The sequence below is a fragment of the Alternaria conjuncta genome (assembly GCF_024043145.1).
Source record: "Alternaria conjuncta strain BMP 0040 chromosome Unknown scaffold_5, whole genome shotgun sequence".
NCBI lineage: Eukaryota > Fungi > Ascomycota > Dothideomycetes > Pleosporales > Pleosporaceae > Alternaria > Alternaria conjuncta.
The window spans coordinates 1,003,120-1,019,223 of NW_026250094.1; the positions used below are offsets into that span (position 1 = coordinate 1,003,120).

General features: G+C 52.8%; 4 protein-coding genes across 4 annotated transcripts; 2 read left to right on the forward strand and 2 right to left on the reverse strand.

Annotated features, from left to right (window-relative positions):
- Window positions 1-104: 104 nt before the first annotated feature.
- Window positions 105-1,944, forward strand: J4E85_003990 (uncharacterized protein; the record flags this gene model as incomplete). The annotated part of the gene is made up of 3 exons (XM_051468253.1): window positions 105-687; window positions 737-1,124; window positions 1,176-1,944. 3 exons carry the CDS (start codon window positions 105-107, stop codon window positions 1,942-1,944), a joined length of 1,740 nt encoding a protein of 579 aa, XP_051327845.1.
- A 764-nt stretch (window positions 1,945-2,708) lies between these two features.
- Window positions 2,709-7,638, forward strand: J4E85_003991 (uncharacterized protein; the record flags this gene model as incomplete). Its single annotated transcript, XM_051468254.1, has 6 exons — window positions 2,709-2,858; window positions 2,910-3,698; window positions 4,296-4,481; window positions 4,533-5,694; window positions 5,743-7,041; window positions 7,094-7,638. 6 exons carry the CDS (start codon window positions 2,709-2,711, stop codon window positions 7,636-7,638), a joined length of 4,131 nt encoding a protein of 1,376 aa, XP_051327846.1.
- Window positions 7,639-10,980: 3,342 nt separating this feature from the next.
- On the reverse strand, window positions 10,981-11,774 carry J4E85_003992 (uncharacterized protein; the record flags this gene model as incomplete). Its single annotated transcript, XM_051468255.1, has 3 exons — window positions 10,981-11,361; window positions 11,421-11,549; window positions 11,607-11,774. 3 exons carry the CDS (start codon window positions 11,772-11,774, stop codon window positions 10,981-10,983), a joined length of 678 nt encoding a protein of 225 aa, XP_051327847.1.
- Window positions 11,775-13,116: 1,342 nt separating this feature from the next.
- Window positions 13,117-14,997, reverse strand: J4E85_003993 (uncharacterized protein; the record flags this gene model as incomplete). Its single annotated transcript, XM_051468256.1, has 4 exons — window positions 13,117-13,501; window positions 13,550-14,564; window positions 14,619-14,686; window positions 14,744-14,997. 4 exons carry the CDS (start codon window positions 14,995-14,997, stop codon window positions 13,117-13,119), a joined length of 1,722 nt encoding a protein of 573 aa, XP_051327848.1.
- Window positions 14,998-16,104: the final 1,107 nt, after the last annotated feature.

Genomic DNA, 16,104 nt, shown 5'->3' on the forward strand with positions numbered 1-16,104 from the left:
GCATTGTTGTCGCTCCCAATGGCTCCTCTAGTTACCATGGACGCACAAGCACTTTATTTGACGAAGGCACAAATGATCGATATGCTGCGGAAGTACGACCCCAGATGTCGGATGAATGGATAGAGAAAGGTCTTGTTGCTGAAGCTGCCCGTCAGAGACAACTAGAGACGGTCAACTTTCGACTTATGAAACTCGATTTCGACGGCGTCGAACCTGAGCTTGGCATGCACTTGTTATCATTACACTGGAACCGGCAACACCATTCTTTCCTTACTACCTATCGCCCAGCCTTCATGCGTGACATGGCATGCGGCGGTCCGTACTTCTCCAAACTTCTCTTGAATGCCATCTACTTCGGCGCAAGTAAGTTCAGCCCACGGCACGAAGTTCGCCGTGTAGCAGACGATGTCCGCACTGCTGGTTGGCAATTTCGTGAAAGAGTGAGAGAACTCCTGGGAGGCGCTTTGGACAAGAGCGAAATCACAACAATTCAAGCGTTGCTAGTTATGACCAACTCGTTGTTTGCTCTTGGCGATGAGCGCAGTGCTGCCTGGCTGTACGCTGGGTTGGCGTTTCGCATGATCGTTGACCTTGGTCTTCACGTTGATAAGCCTGAATTTGCAGGGTATCGTAAGCTTTCTGATGAGGACCATGAGATCCGACGTCGCGTTTTCTGGGCAGCATTTGGTAGGTATGATATTCATATCGCTCATCATCACACTAACTAAAAGCGCAGTCGTCGACAAGATCCAAAGCCTCTATCAAGGTCGCCCAGTGAGCATGACAGAGACACTCGTACCCACCAAATTTCTCGACACCTACGAAGAACTTGAGCATTGGACGCCCTTTTCCTATTCCACGCAACCAGACGCCGTCTATCTAGGTTCGCCGGCTTATAGTATCTCCACGTTTCGACACCTTTGCCAGCTCTCGGTTATTCTGAGCGACATACTCAGCACCATCTATACCGAAAGAAGCTTCGACGTAAGCCCTACAGAGCTGTCCACCAAGTTGGAGAGCATACATCAAAAGCTGTTAACATGGCGTGGGCTTCTGCCCGAACACCTCACGGTAGATGTAGCGGAAGTAGCGGCGACACCTCCTCCGCATGTCCTAAGCTTACAGTAAGTGATTATAACGCTGCACACGCCACGGATGTACTAAAACAACACTAGCGCCTTGTACCATGTTCTCACGATTCTCTTGCACCGACCCTTCGTCGCAGATGGGCATCTCTACAATACATCACGCGCCATCTCCGTGAACTCGTTTATGGCGTGCGCCACTGCGGCGGATGCTATTGTACAGCTCCTGAGAGCATACGACAAAACGTTCAGTGTGCGGAGAGCCCCTTACCTGATTTCCTATGCGACTTATGTTGCTGCCACTGTGCATGCCCGTATTGCAGCCAAGCGTGGTGCCGGCTCACAAGCTCACAAGAGCCTAGAGACTTGCTTAGCCGTTTTCCGCGACAACCAAGAGACTAACTGGGCTGTACGACGCGCCAATGCCATTATCCAGAGCCTGATGAAGAGATTGGGTGTTGTTGCACCCGAGCTGAATGACATACACATCGGCAGTGGTGAAGACAACCACAACAGCGCACCAGACGTTTCTTTGGGCAGTGCAATGAATCGCGAACCAAGCTTGCAAAGCTTCGATATCGATGGCATTATCCAGAGTTTTGTCCGAGATCAGGACTCGTCGCATATGCCGCAGCCAGGTTCAATGGACCCTGCTGCCGACATGGCTGTACCTGGAGTGCCGCCGTCTGCGTACAGTACCACTGAGACGGCAAACATGCCCTTTGGGAACCCTGGAGACTGGACTTATCAGGGCCAACAGCAACCCTTCAGTGAGCAACCGTTTTCAGTAGATGACCTTCTTTATGGATTCAACGGGTCAGAGCTTGATCAATTCACAATGCTGGACTGGGACATGTAAGAGTTGAAGCTTTGCATGAGCCTGGCAAACCACTGTTACCGGAAACACCACCTCCCAATGTGCACGGCCAAGGTTTCCTCTCGCTAAAAGACCTTTCAGGCTTGAACACAAAAGACAGAGAAAAGACGGGTATAGTGGCACTAGACTTTTCTGTTAGCGCGTCAAATGCTGTGGTTTATCAAGTCCCGCGGGAAGAAAGCCGAGGTTTTACCGCGGCTAGGCTTTCCGCAGCAACTTGAGATCCCACGGCATCTTGCGCGCTAACGGGAAGAGTCTCATGCTTCTACCCGTTGGTATCTACCCGAACACTTTTGGAACGGAGACATATATAGAGAGTTGCACCGTCGAACATGATGACACATGTCAGCCTAGAAACGAAGCACCGACTTCATCGCATTCATCACCTTCAATCGCAGCATCATCCTCTATAGATGATTCGCACACTTCTCAAACCATCTAGTTTTCAAAAGGCACACGCCTCGACTGTCTCACATATCTCGCCAATCCGCATACCTGAACTCCCAATGGCACACGAAAGCGCACCGAAAAGAGTGCGACACAGCTTACCAGCCGTTTTGATGCGTGCTGGTACTTCAAAAGGTCTCTTCATCCATCGTCACGACTTGCCATCTTCCCAATCAGCGTGGGCAGGCCCATTACTTGCCGCCATGGGTTCTCAAGGTTCGGATGCTCGACAGATTGATGGAGTAGGAGGAGCGACTTCAACGACTTCCAAGGTTGCAGTGGTTTCGCCATCATCCCGAATGGGCGTCGATATCGATTATACCTTCGTACAAGTAGCAGTGGGTCAGGAGGCGGTCGACTTCAGCGGAAACTGTGGAAACATGTGCGCTGGTGTTGGACCATTTGCGCTACAAGAGGGACTAGTGCGTGCAAGTCCCGGAGAGAAGACGGTGAGTCCTCCTGTTGTAATTGAGACGGATGGGATACTCATTCTTCTTCAGCTCGATGTACGGATCTTCAATACGAACACTTCGCGGCTCATCGTCGATACCGTTCAAGTAGACGAGGACGGATCGTTCGATGAAGACGGAGACTACGCGATACCAGGCGTCAAGGGAACCGGAAGCGAAGTAAAAGTGGCCTTTGTGGATCCTGCCGGGAGCATGACCGGAACTCTCTTTCCTACGGGGAGACGATGTGATACTATTCATGTGAAAGGACAAGACGGCAATCGATTCTCAGTCAAGGCGACGTTGATAGACGCAGCGAATCCTTTCGTCCTAATCGACGAACGAACATTACCGTCAAGCCTAAGGAGGGGGAGCAAGGACACGGCCGTCTACCTCAAGGACATGGAGTCAATACGATGTACTGGCGCCGTTTTGATGGGTCTTGCTTCTGATATAGACGCTGCTGCAAAAGTCCGCGGGACACCGAAGCTGGCAATCGTTTCATCTCCTCAACCAGGTGACCATGGCCGGGAAGGCACGCCGGACGTTCATGTCCAAGGGTTCAGTATGGGCAAACCCCACCCGAGCCTGCAACTCACAGGTGCGGCATGCTTGGCGTCGGCAGTGTGCATAGAAGGTACTGTAGCCCACGGACTTGCATCCGGCAGCAAGGTGCAGTCCTCCTGGCAGTCGTCTTCACCTGAGCGAACACCGAGTCCCTGCTCAGACTCTGATGGTAGCTCTTCGGATCTTCTACCGAGCCAGAGGAGAGTCTGTCTTTCGCATTCGAGCGGGTCGATCAAGGTTGATGTTGTGGCAAGTAGCTCGGAATCATTTGCTGTTGTCGATAGATGCGTTGTCTCGCGGACTGCTCGGCGGTTATTCGAGGGGAAGGTGTATTATTACTCGAGTAGCGTTTAATCAAAGTCAATCCAAGTACGACAAGATGATGATAAGGAAATTGCGCAGGCTTCAGCCACAGCTGTAGAGTTTGAGAGAGGCTGGTGTATGACATCACACGCAGAGCCACGGAAAAGCGCGCCATCACTTGAGCGTGCAGCGGACACGTACCTGCCAAGCCGTCACTCGACGCTGCGAGAAGCCGACACATGGTAGGCAACACAACGCTAAGCTACAAATAGAGGTTACATTGAGTGTTTCAAAACGGAACACGTCGTCAGAAAGGTCTAGTGCTGTGAAGTCAAACAGTAGTTCGTGTGAAAGTTGTGACCAGAAGCTCGATGGAGACCCTTGCTCGAGAGTACCGGTGCTTTGACGTTTTGGTGCACCATCGACATTGAGCAACACCATCCCTAACGACAACCCGCAATCGACTCGCCATTTCCTTCTCTCGTCCCGCTCGCCAATCAAAGACGCATTATTACCGCTAGCACCAATGCGATAATCCACGGCGACGAGCATCTTTTCCCACGCTAGCTCTGGACGGATAGGCCACGTTGGACGGCGGCGCAACAGTCGACTCCTGGCCATGCCAACATGTCAAAAGCATCCACGTCCTCATTGCCCCTCTACAATGCCGCGGGCCTGCCCTCCAAGTCTTCGCGGCCCTCTTCGCCCATGCTGCAGCCGCCAGAAGCCATCAAGCGCAGCACCACGCCCTCAGTACGCCATGCGCTCCGGAGTTTTGGACACGCCGCTGACACGTGTGAATAGTCAATAACATCCGCCCATTCCCTCCTCTCGGCTCAGGACACGGCCCACAAGCTCTCGACGTCGATTACACATGGCCTCTCGGCCTCGGACGCCTCGGCGCGCATCCACACCCACGGCCTCAACGAACTCCCCCACGAAGAGCCCGAACCGCTCTGGCTCCGCTTCCTCAAGCAATTCAAGGAGACGCTGATCTTGCTGCTGCTCGGGTCCGCTGCTGTATCCCTCATACTGGGCAACTTGGATGATGCTGTGAGCATTGCCGTGGCTGTGACCATCGTGGTGACAGTGGGCTTCGTGCAGGAATACCGCTCGGAAAAGTCAATTGAGGCGCTGAACCAGCTGGTTCCGCATTCGGCACACATCATTCGCGCTGGGGTCGAGCAACCGCGGAACGGTCGCATACCGAATGGCACGCCAACTGACGACGTCGAGTTGGAGAATCTGAAGGACACCACTTCGGCCCTGTCAGCTGCGGAGCGGAAGTCTACTACCATATCTGCGACGTTGTTGGTACCTGGCGACCTCGTCCTCTTCCACACGGGAGACCGCATACCCGCCGACATTCGCATCACGCACGCCGCAGACCTCAGCATCGACGAGTCGAACCTCACCGGAGAGAACGAGCCTGTCTCCAAGTCGCCAGACACCATCACACCCCCGCCGGGCTTACAACGCCCATCTTCACCTTTCTACGCGTCCGAAGCCGCAGGAACGGTCGGCGCTGATATACGACTGAATGATCAGAAGAACATTGCTTTCATGGGTACATTGGTTAGATCGGGTTACGGACAAGGAATCGTCGTCGGCACAGGAGGCAACACGGAGTTTGGTGCCATTTCTGCATCTCTGCAGCAGATCGAAAGTCCACGGACGCCTCTACAACTTTCCATGGACCGTCTGGGCAAGGATCTGAGTTACATGTCTTTTGGAGTCATCGCTTTGATTGGTCTGGTAGGGCTGTGGCGCGGTTGGAAGTTCATCGAGGTCTTCCAGATCGCCGTCTCACTCGCTGTTGCCGCTATCCCCGAAGGACTGCCGATTATCGTTACTGTCACGCTTGCGCTGGGTGTGCTGAGGATGTCCAAACGCGACGCCATTGTTCGACGGCTACCCAGTGTTGAGACGCTGGCTTCTGTCAATGTCGTGTGTACTGACAAGACGGGTGAGTCAACCGTTCTTCGCGCATGTGACATTTACTAACTTGGACCAGGCACGTTGACCACGAATCATATGACCGTTACGAAGATATGGCATTTTGACGAAGCAGCACCGATCGACGTAAAGACGAAGCACGACTCCACAGACCTCGATTCGCCGACCCGTAACATACTACGAATTGGCAACATTGTCAACAATGCGCGCTTGTTGAGTGACCAGGCAGCCTCGGCGTCCACGGCAGCGGTACTTTCTTCGACTCTAGGAGGCGACGACAATACAGCTGCCAAGAGCCGATGGGTCGGTCAACCCACCGATGTCGCGCTCTTAGACCTGATGGACGCTTTTGGGGAAGACGACATCCGGGAAAGACTCGGCGAACGCAAGTTCGAGACACCGTTCAGCTCGGAGAGGAAGTGGATGGGGGTCGTCGTTGGCGGTAATTCTGGCAACCTCACCCCTGGATCTGAGCATGCATACATCAAAGGAGCATTGGAACGGGTTCTGGACCGCTGTGATACGTATGTTACAGCACAAGGGAAAGAGGTGGCACTGGACCAAGCACGCAAGCAAGAAGCGATGAAGGCCGCCGATGCAATGGCGCAAGAAGGCTTACGTGTGCTCGGCTTCGCAAGCGGTGCATCCAAAGGGAAAAAGAGGAATGCCAGTGGTACAGCCTCACCTGCACCATCCACCAGCTCGGCACTTGGAGATGATGAACAGTACCGTGGTCTTGCGTTCGCTGGCTTGGTTGGCATGAACGATCCGCCGCGTAAGGGTGTAGAGAGAGCCATTCGGAGACTCATGGCCGGCAAAGTCAAGGTTATCATGATCACAGGAGATGCAGAAACCACCGCAGTTGCCATCGGCAAGAGTCTGGGTATGCCAATTATGCCAAACTCAGCACTTGGACGCTCCGTCATTCGTGGTGACGAACTGGATCACATGAGCGAGGAAGAGCTTGCACAAGCTATTGCGACAACCTCGATCTTTGCGCGAACTAGTCCTGAGCACAAGATGAAGATTGTCCGAGCACTACAATCACGAGGCGATGTTGTGGCAATGACTGGCGACGGTGTCAACGACGCGCCTGCACTCAAGAAAGCAGATATCGGTATCTCCATGGGTCGACTGGGCACAGATGTCGCTAAAGAGGCCGCAGACATGATACTGACAGATGACAACTTTGCTACTATCCTCAATGCGATCGAAGAGGGCAAGGGCATCTTCTACAACATCCAAAACTTCCTCACCTTCCAACTCAGCACCAGCGCGGCAGCACTGAGCTTGGTACTCCTTAGCACATTCCTCGGCTTCCAGAATCCGCTCAATGCCATGCAGATTCTGTGGATCAGTAAGCTTCTCTACTCCCGTTCCCATTGATATCTACTAACAATCACCTCCAGACATCCTTATGGACGGTCCACCAGCACAGTCCCTCGGTGTAGAACCCGTCGACCCAGCCGTCATGGCGCTACCTCCCCGCCCGCGCCACGCCCGCGTCCTAACCCGCCCACTCATCCAACGCGTCCTCCAATCCGCCACCATCATCATGCTCGGCACCCTCACAACCTACTACCTCGAAATGTCCACCGACAACCTCGTCACCGCCCGCGACACAACCATGACCTTTACCTGCTTCGTCCTCTTCGACATGTTCAACGCGCTGACCTGCCGCTCCTCCAGCAAATCCGTTCTTGCAGGCGAGATTGGTGTTTTCGATAACAAGATGTTTAATTACGCTGTCGCGGGCAGCTTGCTCGGACAGCTGGCTGTTATTTACTTCCCGCCGCTGCAAAGCGTTTTCCAGACTGAGGCCCTGGGTTTGGGCGATCTTGCGCATCTTGTTGCGGTGGCGAGTTGTGTTTTTTGGGCTGATGAGGGCAGGAAGTGGTATGTTAGGTGGAAGGGACGGAGAGGGTATGGTGGGGGGTATAGTACTGTTGTTTGAGTATAGAGCGTTGGGTAGACTATGGTGGTGTAGAAGCGTTATAGCGCGCAATGGAAGTTGCTGTTCTCAATGACGTGTTTGGTGTGTACATTCGTGCCGTGCGGAATGCAGATTTGCGGACTTCAATGTGGTGTTGACAGACTCGCCGAAATGGAAGCGCATGCACTCATCTCCATAGTAAGACTTCGTCTCATGTGCGAACGATGCTCTCGCGAGAACTCACACTGGGAGCCCGACCATGCACGTGCTACTGCAGGCCACATAAAAGCCGCATCCCTCTTCCCTTCCTCCACCCTCCACTAATTCTACTTCCTTGACGTTTTCTACAAAAATCGTCTGTCCACGGACATGTGTTTTCGTGGGAACCAAAAACTTATGAGATCGCTGCTTATGTCCACTCCTGCGAAGTCCACAAAACGAGGTACGAGATTGCCATGTATCGCCGATGTGGAAGCCAAAAACACATTAAACAACCGGCATGACCTGTCTTGCGCTCTCGGGCTCGTGCACAGTAGACATAAATTCTATCGAGTGTTCGATACATTCATTTTCTGTATACCACCACAACTGGTCAGACACCAAAACCAGCGATTCAAGCACTGATGTTGTTGGCTTTCTGGCCACCAAAATACCTAGATGGCTATCTTATGATTGCGCTGGAGACTGTGGACAATTTCAAAACAGTTCCAGGAACATGTCGATGAGAGACACTTATCAACTGAGCTAAACAAAATGGATATGAAGCTCTCGATGTGCGGTGCGCGACTGGACCGAGACAACACCCAACATACTCATATGTTGAGATGGACCTTGAGCAGTATAAAGCTTCGCTCTCTTGCCGATTATCACCTATTCCTCACAGCCTTCTTCTATTGCGCGCTATCAAAACACAGCACAGACAGACCCATGAGATTGCTCGCTCAGCGTGGAACAAAACCACTGTCGATCAAAACATGTCGTTCTGAAAGCTTCTCCTGAGCTAGAAGCTTCGTGCTTAGTCGGCGTGAGGACTCTGGAAATTCCAAAAAGACCATTCATGTCTGATGAAACGAGAACGCTAACAGTGACATCGAAGCCTAATAATTAGCGCAATATGTTTCTCGGTTCGAGGTGCTGGCAGTCTAAATGAAGATCTGTCCGTCGTCTCTGATCCTCATCTGTATTTGCGCAAATCCAAAAACCTCGAAACAATGATCCCCACCGCGATGGTTTTCCTCGTTCTTCTCCAAAAGGTCCTATCACGCCAACCTAAGAAAAAGCTAAACAGCCTAGAGCCTACGTTGACGTTAGGCCACCTTGTTTGCAAGGTTTTAGGCCAATATAGTCTGCAGGCCTGTTTAGTTTTTTTTTTGTATGAGGTGCTATAGGGCTCTCCATGTTCGTGTGAAGCAATCCAGAGGTCTCTACCTTTGGCTACATATCCACGCTACCCAATCAAAACCTGAATAAGATCTTTCCATGTGTATCATAGAGTATACCAGAATACCGTAATATCATCGAGGTTTGCAATATGAGCTGAAGTCAGGAACTCTACAAGTACCTTGCTACAACACTTTCTATCTTCCTCACTTCCTCACTACCAGCTTCACCGATCTCCAAAACACCGTCAGCGGAAGACAATGTGCTTCTCCGCCTCTCGATTCAAAGCGCTGGACATCCAAGGTATGTTTGCAAAGCCAGTATCAAAATCGGAACGGACTCAAGACATGAGAAGTAGTTGTTGGTCGTCAAACACTCTGATACCCATAACCAATCCAAACTGTTACTTCGAATGCTCTGGTCATCAGAATCTTGCGACAGAACTCGCGCATAGTCTCTTTACACGCCCAATTTGTTCTGCAATATCGACACAAAAGCCATTCGAAGGATTGCAGAAAAGAAATGAGGTCAATGTCATGAAAAAAAGCTCCCCATGCACTTTCCAAAGCCGCTACTTCTGCGAAAATCGCGCTCTTCCAGATACAATCCTAAAAACACCCCCAGCTCATTACATGTCCTTGCCACACTGCAAGACTGTCGTATCTCTTGGAAGTCTCAAAGACGGATGGGTCACGCGCGCGACTAGCGTATCCAGACATCTATATAAACCCTCGTTCTTCGCTTCTACCTATCTTCCAATACCAAACATCTCTCTACTTGTTAACAAAAAAGAACATGTACGCAGCCATGTGAAGAAGGGAGAGAGACGTGTCTACCAACACAAACCACGCTTTCGAGATGTGTAACATGTGGCTTCCAGTCTTTGTGTGTCTCAAAACCTCGACGGACGGATTTGATGCTGTTCTGCCGTCCAAATTGCGTACAAGACCCAGCCATGTGCTCTCCCCATATACATGTTCTACATATATACCTCCAAAGGCCGATCTCGAAATGAAAATGTCTGCGACTAGCGTCATTGGGTGTTTATATAAAGATCCATTGCGTCCTTACAACTCTTCAACCCAACTTACATTTACAAATCAATACCAAAACTTAAGGCTGTACAACCGATGTGGAGAAGGGAGAGAGACATGCGTGCGAAAAACATAGCAGCACGACTTATGTCGTTCGTTCTCTCCGTGCGTCTCAAAGCCAGCCTACGTATTCCTCATGTTGTCCTGTCGTCCAAAATACAACAAAAGACCATGCCATGTGCTCTCCACACCCAGCACACCCGTAGTGTATCTATAAAAGCGCAGGCAGCAAGAAACATGTCTGCGACTAGCGTGCCTAGATTTCTATATAAACCCATCGTTGCGATATCAGTCATTCCTCAGAACAGTACTCACTTCAAGTACCAAAAACGAACTTCTCGCATCGATGTGATGGAGGAGAGGAGAAATCTAGGCTGACCAAAAGAGTTCTTTTACAATTACATGTGTTGTTTCCAGCTCTCGGTTCTAACGACTTCGTAGTCTGTGCCTTCCTGTCGCTTCGAAAAAAAACTTTGAGTACCAGAAGCGATGTGAACTCGCGTTATGTACGGAGACGAACGTTGAGTCGTCGCTTTCGTGCGAGAGATGTCAGAACAGAGTATGCATGGGAAACAAGGGTGATGATGACGATAATCATCATCATCGTGACATGGGAATGTACGTGAACCTTTGATTTTTGCCGGTCGACTTGACCAATGACGATGTGCCAGCTGCTTCCCTCGAAAGCACTTGGGGTACTTGAACACTACCGCCTTATTACCAGGAGGGCAAGAGCCACATCTAGAAGAGGCGGCGTCTCCCAGCGTATGCTCGCGCTCTGTAGTGCCTTCCAACGCCCTAGCTGTTCGCTTCTTCCGGTGTAGTAGGGCATCGCGTATCGCAAGCCATGTCGCTGCCGTATCTTCCTCTTCTGCTCCGAGAAGCCCCCTCATATCAACTCAACATCTCCCGTACCACACCCCACACACCAAGCCCTCACCGCACTCCATCTCACAACCCAGACATCCCCTCTCTTCATCTCAAACCGCCGATCTGTTCCTTCCACGAATATCTCTCCCACATCGCGCAACGCCCTGACGAAGACCGCTTTATCCTCATCCGGCTTATCAATCATGCTTATGCCACCCGTGGTATCATCGAGCCGTTGTAGTGACGCCGGGAACTGCGAGAGGAAGGAGGACGTGTAGTGCGAGGAGAGGAGCGCTTGATGCGACGTCAGGTATTGGTGTTCAGATGGGGAGAGGAGTGGGGAGGTCGTTTCGAGGGAGGCCGTATGTAGCGATTGGATGTGTAGAGGGTGTGCGTCGATCTGCAAACGTGGTGTTAGCATCACTGTACATATCGGAAACAGGTAGTGTAAGGCCCTACTTTTTTTATCCTCGCTCTCAGAAAACTACGAACCAGAAACTTGAACCGCTCAAGCTCCGTCTGTATGATGATGAGTTTGAAATTCGTCTTCGGGTTCATGTCGCCCGTCTGGTCTTCGACAAGTTCAATCTGGCTGCGTCATTAGCTACCTTGCGTTGCGCAAGCTGCAGTCTGCCGCGCGCTCACCTGTCTCCTAATCCGCTCCAACACCCTCTCCATGAGCTCCTCAGGCCACGGTAATATCTCCGGCGCAACTCTTTCCGCGACCCAACACCGCGTCAACTCCTGCAGATCGCGTGTCTCTCTTGGCGTCGAATCGACCGAGACCTCTGCGAGAAGGTCGTCGATGTCCATTGTACCGTTCCACACAAATGTACCCTTTGCTGTTCTTGAAAACCAACGGTCGTATCGGTCGGGTACGTTGTCGCGTGTCTGCCGTGTCTCACGCGCGCGTGTATCGTGGCGGCACCGAGATCGAGGTAAGGCGGGGTGATGGGATCGAAAGTAAGCAATCGGCAGGCACCCGACGAGCAGCAGGATGCAAGACAGAGATCTGAAGTATGTCTCGGGCCGGATGCATGCGTGTGTTGGCTTGCAGCGAGCGTGCATGCAGATTGCAGATGTTTGGTGGGGCAGGGATGCGCGATGCGGGGATCGCTTACCACTAGCGCCGACGCGTCCCAGTTTGGTTCCGACGCGTCTTGACACCTCGGGAAAAGCAGGCTACACATGTATGACGCCTTGGTAGGAGCTAAGGGTGCAGCTATCAACGGCCGTCGCTACCGCTGTATTTCAATATGAACCACTGCTAGTGTCTGGCTCAACATATAAACCGTGCATGCATTAGTTTGATGATACATCGTGGTTTCTTCATCAGGATAATGGTACAGGTGGAGCAATCTGATGAGATTTCGTTGTTGTTTCTAGCTTGGTCGACTGCAGGACATCCTCAAGCCATCCTTCGTCCATCCGCATTACAGATATGTACAGCCCATTACCTCCTCATGTTCCTCTGTGTAGATGTACACGAACCAGAGGATAGAAGTAGGTAAAGGCAGATAGATACATGAAAGAGTCGCGCGAAAGGTGATACAAGAGAAGCCAAGAAGTTCAGTCTGTGTGATGTAGAGAATGATACCAAATGAATTGTATTAAGGAAAGGGCAGTAGATGCCGTGTAGGTGATTAATGCTCTGGAGGCACGTAGACCTGTTTGTGTACTTGGTTTCGTGATGATTCTTAGATACTTGTTCTGAAGAACATGTGCAGGCAATGTTTCAGCGCTGCAAGGCCAGGAGAGATCCGTCTGAGGATGGGTAATAGTAACAAAGGAAATGAAGAAGCTCGCGAGGCAGCCTTCTTTGGACTGCTCAACGCTCGCCGTAGACAAGATGGGTATCCAGCGTTCCCTATCAAGAAATGTGAACTTTTGTCCGGGCCCACAGCTCCGCGACAAGGGGTATAGAAAAGAAACGGGGAGACACCCCAAAGATCAGATGCAGACTGTTGCCGCTGTGCAAAGATTCCGAGAGTGATGCAAGCCAAATGAAATCGCTCGAACGCCCCGGAATGGAAAAGGACCAAACGCCAATGCTGTGGGGATCCAATGCCATGCAGCAATCATCCATAACGCCGTGAATCAATCCGCCATGAGTTAGTTTAGTTTCGTTATAGTGTTGGTTGTTCGTTGTGCAGGCTTAATAAGAAGCCATGCGACGGGAAGCGGCCGTGACACGTCCGACTTCCAGGGAGTCATTGCCGAGGGCAAAGATGTTGTTTCCAGATCTTGACCGGCCCATGGCTGTAGGGCTGTCTTCCATCTGGCAGTGCTGCCCGAAGGTGAAGGTGGTAGCACGGTTGAGTTTGGCACGCGACTTGAACTTGAGCTTGTTGAGGCCACGTTCACATGATTGTTCATGCTCTTTGGCATCCATGCGAAGGTAATTTTGGGGGTAGCAGCGAGTGGCGTGTGAATGGTAGAAGGAGCTGTATCCGCCGTCGAGGATGTACACTTCAGGGAATGACAGATGAGGATATTGATGCGCGTTCTCCTTGCGATCTTGCGAGCGAACAAACTTGGCCCTGGTGTTGTTAGTGAATGACCAAAGCCGAAAGATGAGATGAACTTACATTAGAGGAGCACGATGCGCAGAGTACTCGCAGTGAAGGACCAACAAAGTGTTCTCGCTAGACGGGGCCTGGAAGAGACGCTCGGCAAGCTTCTCCTTGTCACAGAAGTTCAATGCACCTTCAATGTGTCCACCATTGTATTCGTACTCGAAGCGGCAGTCAATGACGACCTTGTTGTCATACAAGTGATCATAAGCACCATCCAGCACTTCTACCAATGTCTCGTGGGTGATGCGAGGGAGACTCTCTGGCTCAGTAGTGGTGAAATGGGGAAGCTTGAGAGTGTTGGCATCATCGACATCCATCACAGACTGGAGCCCACTGGGCTGGTAATCATCCTGTTCTTGCTTGGCATTCATTACTTCACCGGGGCTTTCGAACATGCTTAACGATCTGCGGAACTTGCTGGGACGACGAGAAGGAGGACCGGCGGGTTTTCTGACGGCGGCAAGGGGGGAACCATTGGCACGGGCGGCAGTAGAGTTGAGAGAGAAAGGCTTGGGTTTTGAAGCGAAGAGAGAGCCGTTGGAAGTAGGACGACGTTCTTGGGGAGGCGAAGCAGTGAAGCACTCGTCCAAGCTGAGTGAAGACGAGTTCCGGGTGAAGTCACCGCAGCCAAACTGGAAGGCGGGCAGCGGAGTGCTCGATGGCTTGTCTTGGTCCTTGAACGACACAGTGTTAGTGGAGTAGTTCTTGTGGCGCGCAAGAGAGGGCCTGAGAAGATTGGACTTTCGGCGGTCGGCGGCTGACACGGGTCGGGGAACCTCGAGCGAGGGCGTAGAGTATGTGGGTGGGGTGGGTAGCTCGTCACACGGGGTGAGCATGTCGCTGTCGGAGCCGGGGGTCACCTCTGGGGAGGGAGAGGGTAGGGGCAGGCAGCGGTCGTTGATGAAGCTGAAGGGCGCCTTGTGGGGAAGAGGCGAGATGTCCATGGAGTCTGGTGCAAAGCCGGGCGAGGACGAGGGAATTGGCGGAGTCGTAACGCCTTCCCATCGAGCCAATGGGGTCGTGGTTTCTGTTTGTGCCTGTTAGCCCTTGTGCTTCCAGTTTGGAGTGCGCAGCCACTTACCCCGGGTGTCGATCTGGTGAAAGAGATTCGACGTGAAGAGCGACCGACGCGGCGTGGCGAGCTGGGGGCTGAAACAAGCGCGTTAGTGTGCTGCCAATATCAAAGGGACAAAGGAGGGATTGTACCTCTGGTCCATGTGCAGGTTGCTCGACATGTCGGCGGCCAGGCTGGTGGTGGGTGACGAGCCTCGCATGGGCTGCAGAGTGAAGTAGTCTCCCCCACTCTTCTTCATGCTGAGGTCGCGGAAGTTGAAGCTCTTGGGGCCCAGGCTGTGTGCTCCTCCGAACAGCGGCTTCGACTGCGGCAGGTCACGGCGGTATCCCCAGGGGCCGGGGATGGGCGGCGGGTGCATGGCGGCGAGCGGCGAAGACATCTCCATGGTGGATTGGTTTCGTGTTGGTCGTGGCTATCGTCGTACCGGGCAACGGGCGGAGCGAGCGTTTGCACGTCGGGACTGAAGTGAGGTCGGACGGGAGGATGCAATACTGGCGATAAGCATACAAGACAGGAAAGCTAATTCCAATCTCTGAAGATGCTGGTGGTGATGGTGTCGGTGTCGGTAGAGATGCTACAGGCGGGCTCCGGACATGGGCGAGGCTGAGGCTGGGAGGCTCCGGTCGAGGGTCGGCAGGTGGATGGTGAACGAGGTAGCTCTTGCCGTAGTGATACTGGCGATAACCGTCGTCCAAGATCCGCTCAGCCAACTTAAGAGGGGATTGGGCCTTCTTGGGGACGAGAAGGGTAGAGAAGAGAGAAGCGGAGCCCGGTCACGCACTGGATTTGAGCATGCCGTGGTTGCTGGGGTAGCCCGCTGCTGGGCCAGGTTAGGGCCGACGACCAGGGCGTGGGCTTGAGAGCTAGGCGCTTGCACACACCGGAGGCCTCACTGCTCAGCACGGGACAAAGAATACTGGGGACTGGAGTTTGCTTGCCCGGCTATGCACCCACGCCCAAGCGGTGCTGTTGATCCGCAGCCTCTAATTCCGCCGCAGGTACACCGGCCCATGATTTGATCGCGATCCCACGCGTAGGCTGTCGCGTAGTCGCCGTGCAGCTGCAGCTAAGTCACGCTGCACGCCCGTAAACAACCGTTCGCAGCTGTTCCACCTCGCGCAGTACCCATTGAATAGCAGCACGGCACGGCATCACGGCCACACTGCTCCAACGCGCGCTGCTTCAGTCCGGCCTCGATCTCAGATAAAGCTCGACACAGCAGCCAAAGCGCACTCCTGCCATGGTTGCCAGAGAAGCAATTGCCTAGCTCGGCACGGGTCAGACGCAAGCGGAATGGATGCTCCCTGTAAGCCCAGCACGATACGTGAAACCATACGTTCGCTCTCCGCCTAAACTCGCGCCGCCGAGAGAATTTCTCCCTTCGGAGTGGTTCTGCGTGGGCTGCGTGGAGCGTCTAGCCGTCCTGCGTAACGTACCAACCGTCTCCCAGGGAAACCAGCTGCACTCGCTACCGAACGGCGACCCCTCTCTG